This window comes from Drosophila elegans, unplaced genomic scaffold, assembly GCF_018152505.1.
Source record: "Drosophila elegans isolate 14027-0461.03 unplaced genomic scaffold, ASM1815250v1 contig_476, whole genome shotgun sequence".
NCBI classification, from domain to species: Eukaryota; Metazoa; Arthropoda; class Insecta; order Diptera; family Drosophilidae; genus Drosophila; species Drosophila elegans.
Window position 1 is genome coordinate 15,365,832 of NW_024545863.1, and position 16,961 is coordinate 15,382,792.

The window sequence follows — 16,961 nt, forward strand, 5'->3', positions numbered from 1 at the left end:
TAGCATATCCCATACCCCTTACCCAATACCCCATAACCCAATACCCCATACCCATTCCCGTCTCCTTGGCACAATGTTGCTCTTTGTCAGAAGGACAGGAAGGACGAAGGACTAAGGATGTAGAATGGGGGGATGGGGGGATGGCAAATGGAAATGGAAATGGAGGCGATGGCATCGTTGTACATTGAACTAATAAAGCCCGGCACGTGGCATCAACAATGAAACGCATTAAAGTCGATTACAATATGAATGCCCGGGCCTGGGCCATGAATTCGCCTTGGATGGCAGTTATGCAGTGGTTATAGTCTGCCGACATACACATCATCAAACGATTCCTCAGGCGCGAAACCGCGTCGAGCGTTTCACATTTTCGAACGGGCAAATCCAGAGCGTAAACATTCTCAGGTTTTCTTTTTGGCTGCGTGATTTGGGATCGGGATTGGGATTGGGATTGTGTAAGGGAATGGGTATGGGTATGGGTAATGCTATGGAGTTGTGGAGCCTGCGCAGTGCGGGAATCCGCTTTTCGGGAATCGTTTATGCCTCGCACGATGCGTTCTGTTATTTTTGGCGTTGCGGAAATATTTTGGCAAAGATTGGATATGCAAAAATCAGCTAACATTAGGGTTAAGGAGAGCGTTTAAGGTGCACTCAACAAAAACAAAATTCTGCTTATGCAAAATCATTGTAATACCTACTTAGAGAAAAACACACAGCACACACAGGTACAAACAACAAGTAAAACATTTTCATTTTCAAATTGTTTTTAACCTGTTTATGCACCATAAATATTAAATTTAAATCTATATTTTCTCTGAATGATTGATTAAACAAAATTGGGAGTTTCCACAATCTAAACTTTATTGTTTTTTCACTTGCACACACTTTCTGTAATTATTGCGGAATAATTAAAAGACATTAGAGTGAAAATTTGACAGGTGGTCTCAAAGTTTCGATTTTCATCGTTACAGGTTTTCAAAAAGTCAATTTTGGTCAGTGTTTTTTGATAAAGTAGAACTTACTCTTTATTTAATAACCCTTGATTGGTAGAAGCTATCTTGATGATTTCTTCAGAAATTAGTGCTTAAACATATTTCCTTAAATTTTCTTAAAAAAAAAACATTGTTTTTAATTGTTATTTTAAAAGTGTTTTGTGAACATGAAAATTGAAAGAATGAATGAACATTGATTCATTTGAAACATAATTAAAACAAAAAAGTGACAGCTTTAACAAAGATTTGAGAATTATAACTTATAATTAAATGATCTTAAATAAATGTTATTTAGTTTGTTTTTTTTTTGGTTTTTGAGTTTTAAGTGTGATTTCCGCAACCTTGACATTCGGGAACTCAAAGGAATGTTTTACCCCTTTTGCCCATGGCTAGTCATGAAAATCAAATACAACATTCACCTGAGGCGTTCTTTTCGAGCATGAGATAATGTCAATGGCAAGTGGGGAAGGCACAGGCACTTTACCTTTGCCTTGGTTTGGGGATCTTGAAATTAGGATGGGGCGGCGGGACTAGTTTGCCGCTTGTTTGTGATAATGAAATATATGCAATGCTCGATGGCTAAGCGGGCAAATGACGTCAAATTGTGTGCGTGTCTGGGCTGCAATGTGGGATTAGGGCTAAGAGAAGGAGGGGGGGTCAGAGTTACGGCTAATACCGGCTTAGCGCGTTCAAGTGGCAGCCCAAGGAGGCTGGCAAGGTAAATAGTTGAGCGGCTTAACCTTGTGGCGACACTCAAAGTAAATAGTAGCAAATGCTGAAACTTCGCTATCTTTCTCACAGCCCCCCACTTTCTCTGCCGTCTTGTGGCTTTCTTCGTTTGTTGTTGTTTTTTTTTCGGTGGGCGGTTGCTGTGACTGTGACTGTGGTTGCCTCCCCCCTTACACCACATACACACACACACACACACATATGACCACAAATCTAACGTGAAGAAATAAATGAGTTTTTCACATTAGGAGGCAACGAAGCGACACCAACAACGGCAACACATCCAGAGCCACAAAGGCGCCGGGAAGGAAAACGACAACGAGAGCACAAATGGCAGGCGAGATGAAAAATGTTTTTTAATTTTTGAAAGTGGTTTCATTGTCAGCCGTGCGTAACGTTAAGTCTGCAAGGATGCTGCTGGCCAACATACATATACCCAAACATTCGCTCACGTTCGTAGGAAATGGCCTGCTGCGCTCGAGTAGCCAGGACATCTCCATCACCATCTCCATCACCATCACCATCTCCGTCACCATCACCATCTCCATCACCATCTCCATCGCCCATTTCCATCACCAGCAATGTCCAGTTCGACCATCAATGGCAAGTCAGCCCCAAAAAAATGTGAGTGTGGCCACGCGAAGTGCATTCTTATAGCGACAATACTCACATGCCCGTGTACTCCTCCGGATACGGAATGATATAGCCCTCGGGACTGGGCCGTGGCGTCTTGCCCACCCAGAAGAAGGCGTCCGGTCCGGTGCCGTCGTAGGCAAATGATTTGACGAACAGCGTCGACTCGTCCACCGCGTAGATTTGACCCTGGGAGAAATGCATTTCGAACAAGTTAATAAAGTAAACTACTCTTTATGTTGAGGGTCTAAATTGTGTAACTTGAGTTTTTGCTTAGTTATTGGTTAAACTATTTTCTGGCATTAAAATGGTTGACTTAAACATTATATTTAAAGCTAGCGTAGAAAATCTGTTTTCGGTACAAAATAGATACTTTAGATACATCGCGTAGTTTGAAGACTCGATACTTTTTAATGACTTTTAGAATGAGTATTTTTTTTAAATTTATTTACTGCACAATTCTTTCGGTTCAATTTCACTTTATCATGGTTTTTATACAAAATGTAAAAGTTCATAAAGTTACACTTGGCTTAAATGTTGTGGTAACGACAAAATAGGATTTTATTTATGTTTGATTTGTTTACCAAAGGAATTTTTGTTTTCGGAACAAAATAGGTTTTTAAATCTTTGCTTTACTTAAAGATTAGAGTGAAGAGTATTCTTAATTTACTTAATTTATTGTTGGTTCAATTCAGTTCAATTTCACTTTATCTCATGGTTTTTATACAAAATGTTAAAGCTCATAAAGTTACACATGGCTATAAATATTGTTAAAATAGTAAAATAGGATTTTATTTATTTGTGTTAAGCTTACCATAAGAATTTTTGAAAGATTACAAAAAAAAATAAATAATGTATTTATTTACCAAATTGAAAACTCACCTTGATGCCGTGGGCAAAGTTGGTAAAGTCTCCAATATAACGACCATAGTAGGGCTCCGGTGGTGCTCGTCCGGCGGCTGTGGGTGAAAGGAACGGGTTGGGAGTTCTTTAGTCGGATCAGATTTAATTGAAACGGGCGGCCAAAAAATAAGTTGTGCACTTCTTTCACAAACACACAGAGCAAGTGCCTTCAATGCGGTGCATTGGCAGGTGCTTTTGCTGCAGTTTCTGCAACGGATTCATAATCCGAAGGCTCAAGAAACTCGCTGGACATGGACAAAAGAGCGAAGCCTGCTTTGCAAATTAATCCTCAGACGAAAGAACTTTGCCACACAGAAAGTTGCTGCCGTGAAGCTCCAACCAACCAGTGGATGTTGCTGCCACTGGATGATGATTGAAACCATGATGATGATGATGACGATGACGAACTGGCTCTGTTTGCCAAACCCTTGACAAGTCCCCGGGGGAGCTGTTGGCATGCCTTTACCCCTGGGATTTTGCCATGAAATTGATTGAAAACCATGAAATATATTGAAATTCAATGCTAAGCTCGACTCGGCTCAGCTAAACAATGGAAATGTATGCCAAATGTTTAAAAAGAAAAGAAGCGGCAGCAGACAGACAGCCTCCAAATGAGAGGTGTCAGAGGTGGGTAAGATGAAGGGGATGCAATTTCAGTTTGTTTCTGGCTTGTCGATTCGATATTAAATCCTGCAATGCCGTAAGCTCAATCGTTGCCAGGGGATTCCCCAGAATGTCTCAATTGCCGCTGGTAACCAGGACGACAGCTACAGCAGCGTAATATGAATTAAATCAACTAATGCGTGCATTAATCTCTAAAGTCCTGGACCCACGCTCCCACGCTACACAGAATATACGTGCTCGAGGATATTTATACAAAGTGATGACGAGCACGTTGACATCCCCCAAACCCATCGGCAAAGGCAAAGACCCAGCCTGAGGCTTTTGCCCGGCACACGACCACCGATGGTTGTTGTTAATAATGTTTGGTTGCTGCTCAATCTTAAGGGAGGAGAGCATTTGAGGGGGGGTGGGGGAACAAATAATAACGAATGGCCATGTCTATCTTTCTGGCTGGCTGAGTGGTTGTGTCTGGGGCATCCGTCTTCTGATATTTCGTCACTGAAAGCGATAAGATTTAAGTAGACGATAAAAAAGAAACGGAGCCCAAGAGTTGCCAAGCAGATGGCTTTATTTTTGACTTGTTGCCAGGTTGTCGCAGCGAAAATTGATTGGCAACGCACGGCATCGCCAACGACCCACATTGCGTGGCATGCCCATGCCCAGTCACTTTGTCAATTGAATCCGTGACGCAGGGCAGTCGCATACTATTGGGTCAAAGGATGGCGAAGACAATAAACGCTTTTAATCCACTAATGCCCAGCTGGCAGAGGAAAGGATCGCCGACATATAAGCCCTATAAATTAACGGGTTGCCAGGGATACTTAGCATCCCCTTCTTGAGCGCCTGCCTAAAATCCGAATCTGCATATAACCATCAAATCAGAAAGGGTTGTGTCCGTGTCCGACCCACCCCCAGTTATATATATATATTTCAAATCCCATCTCCAATCCGCTCGACAAGTGCCTTTTGGGGGGGGCGCGTAACCACAGGCAACCAGTGCATTCGGTACCTGATTTCCGAGGCAGTAATTGACTGAGATGGATGGACAAATGATTGACTTGAAAGTTTATGGCAAATATTTGCCCTAAGCAGTTGCTGATGTAACAAACAAAATCAGCGAGGGGAAATCCAAGAGCGAATTATGGAGATTCTTCTAGATAATTTCAACAGATGTCGTGTTTTTTTTTGGATCTCTCAACATTACTTAGTCTATAATCTGTATCAACACTACCTTAAACTAATTTAAGATGTTTAAAGCCATTCAACTCATTTCATTATTTATTGTTTATGTCGGGACGGCGCGAACGCCATTCCCGGCTACCAAAAATTACACGCACGAGTTATTCACATTAGGAATAATCGCAGGGGTCAACTCAGCCGAGGTGCAATGGCCAAGTCTCACTCCGGAGGAACCGCCTTCGTGATCACGGTTGACCTCTACGCCAGGTAAGTATGCTTTCCCCTGCTCGACTCTAAAGTTTCCATGGGAAAACTGCTAGAACCCATTGGGAATTACAAGCACTCAGGACCTCATCTGTTACAGGAGAAAGTAGGCTCTGGTTGAGGTTGAAATATTCAGGTAGCGAAAACTTATCAAAATCTGCCTCGCACATTTTCCGCAATTAACTGGGTACGGAAATAATGTTATTAGAACTGTCATTTGAATAATCATCATATTTATTCCCTTTATTTACTAAGCGCAACATCAAAGGAACAAACGATAATTAAATTCGCACTAATCTGCCCGTAATTTATTTTATCACATGCCCATCTTCGACTTTGACGTCGTCATCAGCATCAGCATCAGAATCGCAGCGACATCATCGCCCTGAACCGCCAGTTTGGGTTTGAGTTGAGATCCTGTAACGCACGCACGACCAGGACACACGAAATTCCAAATCAAATTTTCATTTACTTCCGAAATAGACTCTTCCCGGGCCAAAACAGCCAAAGGAAAGGGGCGGAAAGCAGGTCCTGCTCCCCCTTCGAAGGACTCATTGGTTGGTGGCCCAACCTCATTAAAGCTCGGAAATATTCCTCCCCAGGAATGTTGTGCCCTGCTCTTCTGTCAGGGGGATGCTGCTGGTACATCTGTATTTGTCTTTCCCACTGCGAGGGTGGTGTGTGTGTGCTGCTGCTGTGTGTGCTGCTGCTGTGTGGATGTGAATGTGGATGGGTAAATCGAATAAAATTTAGCTGACTCAATAAAAATCAAAAAGCGTTAATGCTAACGATATGACTTTAACCTGAAACCGAGTAAATTGTTGCTTGTGTCAAAGCCAAAAGTGTGGGAGTGCCCGACCCTCGGATTCCCGTTTCTCTTGTCCTTCGCAGCGTGAAGTTAGGCGGAAAGTCGGCAGGATATGGCAACTGGAAGCAATATTGCAACGTAATCTGACAGCGACAATTTTTTTGCCGAACTCGGACCGACCGACCGACCCACCGACCGACTCCTTTCTTGGCATCGGAAACTTGGCAGGGAAGCAAGAGCGTTTAATAAATGATGATAAATAAATAAGAAAGCGCGAAAAAGGAGGCTGGACCGTGAAGCACAAACAAACTGAAGGCAGTCATTGGATGGAATGGGCTGTTGAGGGTTTTAAGCAATCGGAATAGGAACACATCTGCCTTTCTAATGATCGATGATGAAGGAGCCCAAACTGGACATTAGTTCAAATTACCCTCGCTTTTCGGGAAGAGTTACGTTCAATTTACTTTCAATTTATAACTAAACAAGAACCGAATAATACTTTGGCAAGTAGAAGTTTATCAAACAAAAACAACTCTTAACGAGGACATAAAAGTTGTGACGATCGCACTTTAAACATAAAAAATGTCTGAATATTAAATTTTGTGACGAGAAATGACTAAATAAATACACTTTTTAAATAGCGATTTATTTAGTCGAATGTTTATTTATTTTTCATCACAAAATGTTATATCAGAAATGTTGTATGCTGAAAGTGTGTTTTTGTTTGATATCAGAAATTTTTGTTTGAAATGTTTACCCATGATTTTTACAAGATAAGACACTTTTAACTATACTTCTGTTTTAATTTTATTTTAACAAACTTCATTGGGTAACTTAAATCTTCAATAACCAGAAAGGTAGCAAACTTTGACAATCCAAGGTCCATATATCCATGCAGTTTTTTTTTAATATTAAAAAAACCACAACATTTATATTTGTTCGTTTATGGAACAAACTTTAAACTAAAAATATAAAACTGCAAGGGTATATAAAACCCCTTAGCTGATTGTAACCTAAATTATTTTAATATTAATTATTAATGTCGGGACGGCGCGAACGCCATTCCCGGCTACCAAAAATTACACGCACGAGTTATTCACATTAGGAATAATCGCAGAGGTCAACTCAACCGAGGTGCAATGGCCAAGTCTCACTCCGGAGGAACCGCCTTCGTGATCACGGTTGACCTCTACGCCAGGTAAGTATGCTTTTCCTTGCTCGACCCTAGGGTTTCCATGAAAAAGTGCTAGAACCCGTTGGGAATTTTAGGAAGTGTTTGTTACATGATATACAACCTAAAAGTATACAACCAGAGACTTAAAGTCTGGATATATTCTACCTGAATTCGGTGCTACCAACATGGCCGGACATCCTCCCCAGTAATTTGTTCCAAATTCTTATTTCAGAGTCCTGCGGCGCGTTATCTGCTCCCGGGTGAAGCCAACACTCCTGGGAGATTTGTGGGCTCCCTGCTGTGACAGCCACCGCCCCCGTCTTAGAAAGAGGCGTGACCGCTCAGCTGGAAATCATCGCAACGCGCATTTGTATTTATTTCAATTTTATGACTTCATGTTAGCCGAATCCTAGCCACAAACGAAATGAAACTCAAATATGTACACAAAGTTTCACTGTGGTTGGAGGGGTGGTGCGTGGGTAGCAATGTGTAAATCCAGCGTAGAGATTAGAACATTTTGCGCGGCAACATCACAGAGAATTATGCGGCTCACAGTGGGTGGTTTAAGCGGGGGGCGTGGCTCCCTTACAATACACAAGGACATCGCCCTCACTCGAGCAATCTGCTCGACAGTGCTGACAGCAGACAACGTTTAAAACCAAAAAAATTGCAAAACAAAAAAGGTTTTATACTGAAATAATTTTGATCACTAAATCAATATGAATTTTATAGCTGATTCGAAATCACTTATCTTAAACAATCGACAACAACAACGAAGCAAATTAAATTAATTTATTGCATATAAAACATGATCCACTAATTGAAAGATTTAAGAAAACAAGCTTTTTTTACCGACTTTTTCCCAAACTTGAGATATTAAACATGTTTCCTTGCTCTTATTTATTATTATTGTTCGACTCACATACAGAGTTTGCCAAATCCCCAAACAAAGGAATCGATTCTGTTTTGGTTCTGATAACAAGTAACTAATTTCGTAACTAATACCTGAGTGATTATGTTAATCCCTAAACAAAGACATCGTTTAAAAAGCAAGGGTCCTCCTATACAAGTATAAATAAAGCCTAATTATAAATAAGCTAAACACTTTGTTAAGAAGCAGTTTTTAAATAAACATAATTTTAAAATAAATTAGTTTTATACACAAAAAAAATATAGAAAACAAACTATAGAGTGTTAAAATCTTATAAATAAATTTTAAAGTAATATTTTTGTCAAACTTTTGTACAATTTTAAAACTTTATTCTAATTTTAATATCTTACATTATAATTTTACATTTGTTAAAATGTATGTATTTGTTTTCAAATTTTATATATAATATATTATTTTATTGTGACTTACGCAATAAATATTAATGTGAACTTAAAGCGTTAGGATACCAATGAATACAATGAAAGTAAATTGGGTTTTAACTTATTACTTTGAAAAGTATCAAACCCAAGCTTAGGATTCTAAAATAATATTACTAAACACTATATTTATGCTCGTTGGGTTAAAAATTAAACTACAAAGTATAAGCTTTACTAAAATATTAAAACAAAAACTGGAATTTTATCCAACAAAGAATGTTGAAGAAGGAACAGATCTGTCCGGAAAGAGGATAAAATAACAGCACTGCTGCTTGTTTTGGTGGTGGTTTCATATGGAACCACAGATTCCCCAAACTCGAAACTCCACGGAGCATTTGTATACACTTAATACCTTAGTCCTTCTCGGCAACCACAACAACAAGAACGACTGCAGCAACAGGAGGGAGTACAAGAATCGCTTCTTCAGCGGCACGCTTGAGCTAATTTAATCGCTGCAAATTGCTCGACAATCTGCCCGGCATTAGAACTGCTCCACACACGTGAGACTCGAACACCCCTACGGATATGGGATGTGGCCTTGTGATGGGGATGTGGATTGGCTGCTGGTGTGAATTAGATTACATTGGAATGGCAGCGGACCCCAAAAAAAAGTTGACTCACGTCTGTGGACTGAAAACAAGCGATAAGCTTGTCAAAAAGTGCACTTTTCCAGTTCTGCATTGCACAAACTAAATTTGATAAACATAAATTGTACAGCAGTTATATGTTTTTTTTTTTTTTGTATATTACAACGAAATAATATTTTAAATTAAAATTTGAATAGATATGTTTTATGAAACTTAATTTTTTTATGTAAACTGTTATTTAAACTGTTCTAAAATGTCTTTCTTTTTTATGACAAATGTTTTAACGGGTATACTAAAAGAACAAATGAACGATATTTATTTTATTTTACGAGTAACGGGTTGAAAAGTACTTAACAGGTAGAAGGTATCAAATCCGACTCCATAAAGTATATGTAATATTGATCATATCTTGAACTTGGCCGTCGATTTTCGGGGACTGTAAAGCCAGTAATTAGGGATTTATAAATCAGATTCTAGTTAAAATTTAAATCAATTTAAAAAGCAGTTTAGAAAAATTTGCATATATGTGAATTTTTGCATATTTAAAATTTGATGTGCTGCTCGCTCCTTGTTTTCAGTGCTGATCCTATATAACGGCAGATGGCGCCACCTAAAGTATACTAGCCGCATACTTATTTTGACATTGATCGGTTATCTACATAACACGGGTATCTACATAACAGGCAGGGCACTCTACTTCTAGCGTTTCTTCTTGTGTTTTCTGTGCATTTTGTGTTGGTATCTCAATCCCTGTTTGAATTTAAATCCTAATTCCCCATGCCATGTTCAATACGCAATGACATTTGAAAGTTGAATAGTAAAGGGAATGAAGTGATGTAACCGCAACGTTGCACAACCAAATCAGTTTGATATTTTCGCTGTTATGTTTGCGATTGTCCCATTGCACCGCCCACAGCGGACAATTGAAATTCAATGAACCTCGCCACCACCGCTCCAGCTGCCAGCTCCAAATTGCCATCGGAAAGTTACTAATGTGCCGGTTTAATTGGCCGCTAAGGTTCCAAATGGGGCATAATAAAGAAATTTGGCATTATTGAAATGAGGATGCATCACATAGGAATCTGGCTGCGTGGGAGGAAGACTCTATACTTCATAGGCAAATCGGAATAGATGGTGAGTAAAGTTTTCATACATGACAGGCATAATTGGATGTGTCTAAAGACTCCAACGTTTATGCTTGCCATTTTAAAAACTCTTCAAACTAATAAGGCGAAATCATTTAGAGACGGATCTTCTTTATAAGCTGGTGTGACCTTAAGCTGACGCTAAGTGGAACTTAACGATGGATTTCTATTCACTTAATTCGTGTGCCTAAGTCCCATGACACTTAAATAAAAAATAAATGCTTACTCTGCCATTCTATTATGGTGGAAAGCATAAACAATTAAATGCAAAATTAATCGTATTTAATTTGCTTCCCATAGTTTAGCATCATTATCAACAGGATGTTGGAAAATGTTTCTTGATACGATCGAATATCAAATGAAGTAGATGTTTTCGCCTTTGTTTGGGAATTTTTATTTAACCTCTTGATGCCAAATGTGTTCCAGGCTTTTTTTTTGGGAATTTGGGAATATTTATATTTATATTTATGAATACATCCTCTTGACCTGACCCAATTTTCATTTTTTGTTTGACAAATACAAACATTATTAACTCACAAACATGAAACTTCCTGTGTTAAAAAACATTCGGATGCATTTTGCTCGCATCCAATATAAGAAGCAGAGTGACTTCTGTTGCAAAACCAGTTTTTGTATTTGTATAATTCGCAAATAGTTACTAGTAACTGGAATCGCATGCGTAAGTCAAGACACGCACTTTTTAAGACCACTCGATTGCAACGAAGTCGACACACTTTCGTTTTTTAGCAGGCTGTCTTAATTTACATTGGCGGCAAGTCAAGCGTTCCATTGGTTTTGCAGCTGGGTTCAACGGGCTGCATTCGCATCATTTTCATTTTCAATTCCGACTTTTATTTTTTTTTTTTTTTTTTTTTTTTGCGAGCTGGAACTCGGTTACGTAAGTAACGTAAGTGTGGGACTGGAGCGACAAGATTGCTGCCGACTCACCTCCATTTGTGTGTTACTTTTGGGCCAAATCGGTTCGTATATGGGAACTGTGCAGGCCGAGTACAAAGCTCGACGGCTTGTCAACCGGTTTCCATATTACACCATTCTCCGGCCGACTTTTTGGCAGTACCTCTAGGCCAAGATATGAATGATTTAGTTCTTCGCTTGCGGTTCATTGGCCCCTCTAATGCCTTATCGCTATGTTTTGCATAATGCGAAGAGTAATTTTTGGCAATAAATTAGAATTTCCTGCTCCCCCGACAGTTGGCTGAATTTATAAGCAAATGTTAAGCATGCCAAATGAATCGAAAGGAAAGTTGCCCATTAAGTCGGTTAGATAAAGACAAAGACCAGAAATTTACATTGGACCGGAGGGCGAAAGAAACCACGCAGTAATTGGCAGTTTTAGCTCACAATGGGTTAATTTAAAAGCGGTTGCCTGGTAGCAATTTTTCGGCTTATTCTGCTCCGACCCAACACCATTCCCACATTCAAATGGTAGTACCTAGTACCTGGGTATCTGTATCTGTATCTGTATCTTTTGCGTGACCAACGCTGGTTCATTGAACCGTTCTGACATTGCGTCACTGCCCAGTAAAGCTTGGACATCTAATTATGGCAATTAAGTAGTCATAGCCAAGTTTGTAGAATAATATGCAAAACAATGGGAATGCTTTGATTTAAAGTCCTTAATTAACATAATTTATTCACACGATTATGAACTGAGCCCCTAGACAACGAAACTATGTAGTGTGAAGAGTTAATTTGTTTCTATGGAATGCTTAAAGGTATTTGGTAAACACCGTTTATGATTTTTAGCCTGAATTATGAAAGCGTGCAATGTGTCATATGTACAATGTACATATATGCTTAAACAGCGATAATTGTTATAATTGCAAGTTTTATGCACTGAAAATCGTGTGCAATCTTTAAAATCGTAATCACTTAACCATCAAACCTTTTATTAATAATGAAGACAAATATAAATCTTAACGATGGAAATAACAACCCATCTTATGTTATTTTCATGAACAAATATCAACTACTAAACTATAAACACACGTGTTCTGGCTAAGCACTCTGTGTAATAAATCTTTTTAGACTTGTGCGAATTTAATTACAGGTTTCGTAAAAGGTGCTAATAGTTTAAAAAGTCATTAGTTTTTCAACTATAAGTTAGGTTTTAATGGCTATTTAAAAACTTTTGAAGCTATCAAATGACGCATCAATGGAATTTTTTTTGTTTTGGTTGCAAGTCATCAAAAGTACATCATAGCCCAGAGCTCCAATCATACGCGTTACATTCAACCATTATATTGAGTTCGCACTCGTCAAGCCTCAATTGAGATTGAGCAACTTCGAGGGTTTTGAGGCCCCGTGAAAAAAGGGGTACTCGAATTAATTGAGGTTTCGGCAATGTATTCACTCTTAGCCGAACGGCCTAAGGCCAACTTCGTCATACTTTTGACATGGCGTTGGCATTTATTGAGCCATCGCCATCTGGTGGATATGCAGACAAACCGCAAGGCAATGTTTATCTCAGCATTCTCAATCCACTTGGGCAAAAAAAGTGAAAGTGTCTGAGTGACATCCTCATCAATAATTTGCACAATAGTCAATATATAGAATTTCAAGTAAAATTTAAAATTTATGTTAAAGGTATATTCTTTAGTATATTTTTATTACCAAGGTCATTAAAGCAAAAAAAATATGTTATCACCAAATAATTATCACTTTCTTACAATTTCAAAAGAGAGATATATATGAATTTATATTTCCTGATTTTAAACTTATTAAAAAATATATATATTTGCCGAAATAACTAAATTTTTCAGAGAAAAACCCCAACCAGAGAAAAACCCCATAGAAAAATTAAACACTAAAATATTTGACTGTAACATTGTTTTTCAAAATATAACTAAAATCATTCTGATGTCATGATTAACATATATAATTTGTTTATCCAATAGGAAAACTTGTAGATTTCAATTATTTTTTCATTTAAAACTAAATTTTTGCATCTTTAAAAATAAAAATGAAACAAAACACCCATCGGGTCTAAACCAGAACCGAAAATATTTATTTTAAAGTGAAAATATTTGAATTTGTCTGGGTGTATAAAATACGTTTTGTTGTGTGCTATATTATGATAATACAGAATTTTTCCACACAATTCTGCTTACCTTAGTTGGGAAGAAAATTTCGAGGCTTATTTAATTTGCAGATATTATTATTTAGTGGTGACCCCTTAGCACCTATTTTTTTGACCTCTTCTATTCGAGGACACACACAAACACACGCAAAGAGATGCACACCAAAGGACACACACACCACATGGCACACCGATGGAGGACTCACCTTGACAATCGCGGCAATGGAGCAGCGCTGCAACAGCGGCAACAACTGCGAACTGCGACCATGTGGTGATGGCTAATCCTCGTGCAGTCGATGTCCTCGTCCTGGTTGTTGTTCTTGTTCTTGTTGTTGCTGGTGCTGCTGGGGCTTCTGTTTGTCCCTGACGACGCGTTTTCCACGAGGTGGTTTCCCTGACCAACCTGCTCGCTTTCCTCCACATTTTCGGCTGGGCGATTGAAACAAAAGGCGGACACAAAGCAGAAATAATTTTGGTAGCTCCTAATTTCTCCACTCTCTGCTGATTTTTGGGTGGTGCGGTGGTTCCCGGGGAGCCTGCGCTTGCGTGCGTGGGTGAAAATGCCCAGATTCCGGTGGGCAGGTGCTTCCGGGGGCGGGGCTCAGGTGGGCATTTAGAATCCGTCGCTTTGATACTGTTTCAGATTCTTTTCATTTTGGTGGGTTATTTATCTTTAAAGACTCCCAGAATTTGACTCAAAATGTAGTAATACTCTGTCCTTGTCGAAATGCTTATTTCAAGGACTCAAACTCCTCTATACACACACATGCCTTTGATATATATACCTGTATATCTGTATGTACTGCGTTTCGTGGTTATTTTGTTTGATTTAACTTTTAACTTTTAGTTGCATAACATTTATTTTATTTTGTATTTCCAATAACGATATTTATGCTTAGCTCACTTATGAATTTCTCATAGAAATTTCTCTAATTATTGCACAATTTTCACATTAACATTTATTGTAGTTGGTTAAACGCAATTTACTTTGAGTAAATGTTGGGTTTTCGCTTTGTTTTATTTTATTTGTTTAAATAAACTATATTAAAAGAAACGAAAAAGTTTTATATTGGGCTAAGCCCATTCTGTTTTTACGGGTTTTTAGTTCGCGCACTATTTTTATTTGTTTAACATGGATGGAAAACTTGAATTAGTAAATTAAAAGGTTTTTCTGTTATCCGGTTTAGGTGCAGTTATCGTTTGTTGTTGAAAATTCGGTTTGGTGCATTATCTTTTTTTGTTGGGTAGATTTTTCAGCGCCAAATGAGTGTGGAGGAAAGTGATGCGGGAAAAAAAGCGTTACGCGCGTCAGGGCGAATCGAGCTTCGGACTTAGTGTGGCCGCAGCTGGAGCAAAGGAATTCGACTTTGGTGTGGCTGCAGCGGAGGCGTTACCATATACCGTTCGCGGCTGGAAAAAAATACCAAATAAGTCAGTTTCAATTGAAAAATATACCATGAAACACAGGCGTTTAAAAAGGGGGTTCGGAATATAAGCTAAGTATTTGTATATAGTTTTTTGAAATATGATGAGTAAGCCAACACTTTGAACTGCAAAATAATATTTTTTAGCATGCGTTGTGTGCAGCAAACCAATTTTGAAATTGAGGAGTATAGTTTTTAAATAAAAAATTATTTACCTCGTTAACTTTACATTTTAATGCATATAAAATGTTTTTACCAAAATAAGTTTAAAATTGGCAAAGTTTGCATAAAAGCTATACCTCTATAATTGTTATCCAATCGAAATTCTGTTTTAAACCAATTAGTGCAACAATCCGTTAAAATGTTAAAAGTTAATTAAGCTTTCACTGTCAGCAGTCCAGGTGGCGCCACATGTGCCCGCTAAGTTCAAATGTGTTATAATTAGGCTATATCATTAAAATAAAGTTTATGCTTACACTTTTTCATTTGTTTTTGGCACACACTGTCTTTAATTCTACCGCAGAGGCCACAAAAACATGACAGGGCGCACAGGAAAACAAGCAATGTAAATGACTTCGCAACTGCAATGGAAAAACCGTTTGTCTGTGTGCGGTTTTGTTGTGCCAACTTAAAACATTTGCATTTGCGGTCTAGTCTTTTTGCTTTCCCAGCCACAACATAATCCTTTCAGTTCCTGTTCGGGGGCACTGTGTATATGTTATTCAATGCGTGGGCAAAGGCCCCCATTTCAATTTAAAGTTTTAAATATTATTCAGTATATTAAGATGGAGGGCTAAGAAGTTCGCTAGTTCGCTATCATTGGAAATGTACCCATGGAAAGCTACTGATAAGAGGCTACTTCAAGGTGATGAGTAAAGGGGATGGGTAAAGAAAGGGGGTGGCGGCCATGGCAGCTCATCCGGCAAAACAGAAACTTTTACTACAAGCGTAAACAGTGCTGTTCCTCCACGAAGGGGATTATCGAAACTTTGATGGGAAAGTACATACAGCGGAAGCTGCGAATGGAAGGTTAAATTCTGCGCATGAGCTCTTCAAAAAAAAGCATAATGTACTTACATAGTAAAACTTATTCAACTAAAACAATTGGCGTTTTTACAATTAAACAGTCACAAAAAAATACATAATTCAGCCCTTAATTAAGAGAACTAGATTTTTTTTAACTTTACTCGCCAGCGATATTTTAAGTAGAATGGCGCGTATAGTTTTAATTTCTGGGAATTAAAAAAAAATTAATTTTGGGATTCCCAAGTTTTTATCTGATAATTTGTTATACCACCGGCGCCATCTGTTGCCAGTCCTACTTACTAAGCGAATTATTCTTACGATTCAAAAAAAGCGCCTTAATTTATTACTGATTTAAATATCTAGTTTGTAAGTAAGTATATGGCTTCAATAAATAACAAAATAGCGCCTAAGCTAACATTTTTCTAGAAGCATACTGTAACGATGCTTTTCTAACACATATATGTCCAGGGGAATTTTAAAAAATAGACAAGCACCCCACACTTCAAAAAATCTTAAAATAAAATCTGAACTACTATTATGTTTAAATAAAATATAAGCAAAAAGTTTAAATTGATTAAATAAAATCTAACAAAAAAATGGACTGAAGAGCTTCTAGCCAAATTCAACTCCCAGGTTTAAGTCCGCACTAAATCAACACGAATATATGTGGTATAATTTCTGTATATTTCTACCTTTCCATGGTATTTATTAGTGCGTTATATGCTAAACCTTGCCATCTTTCATCAACCCCGTCACGGTCACTTTGATTTCATCAAACGAAACGGACGAGTTTCTGTAGACTATTTACATTTACAAAATTATTTGTAACATATAGTGAACCGCGTATACATAAAGAGGTGTAGCAGACGATGCACTGATGTAAAGGCGCAGTGCCAGTGAAACTTTTTGGCGTGTTCCCCGCGTGGAACTGCATTTTTTTTTGTTTCCTCAGTTTTGTGTGTGGTGTGCGAGCGAGAGAGGGCGAGTGAGGAGGAGCGGAGCAAG

The 16,961-nt window shown here is 38.4% G+C and overlaps 1 protein-coding gene and 2 non-coding genes across 4 annotated transcripts in view; all 3 read right to left on the reverse strand.

Annotated features, from left to right (window-relative positions):
- LOC108150272 (protein Skeletor, isoforms B/C) overlaps window positions 1-14,851 on the reverse strand; it is a 28,669-nt gene extending 13,818 nt beyond the window's left edge. For both annotated transcript variants that reach the window (XM_017278367.2, XM_017278358.2), the window contains exons 1-3: window positions 13,713-14,851; window positions 3,237-3,313; window positions 2,392-2,543 (exon numbers count right to left, since the gene is read on the reverse strand). In XM_017278367.2, the coding sequence (XP_017133856.1) occupies window positions 2,392-2,543; window positions 3,237-3,313; window positions 13,713-13,929 (446 nt within the window). In that variant the 5' untranslated portion in view covers window positions 13,930-14,851. The remainder of the gene's footprint in view (window positions 1-2,391; window positions 2,544-3,236; window positions 3,314-13,712) is intronic.
- On the reverse strand, window positions 5,171-5,335 carry LOC121467651. Its single transcript, XR_005977726.1, has one exon. It is a non-coding gene; the product is annotated as a U1 spliceosomal RNA (small nuclear RNA).
- On the reverse strand, window positions 7,174-7,338 carry LOC121467649. Its single transcript, XR_005977724.1, has one exon. It is a non-coding gene; the product is annotated as a U1 spliceosomal RNA (small nuclear RNA).
- Window positions 14,852-16,961: the final 2,110 nt, after the last annotated feature.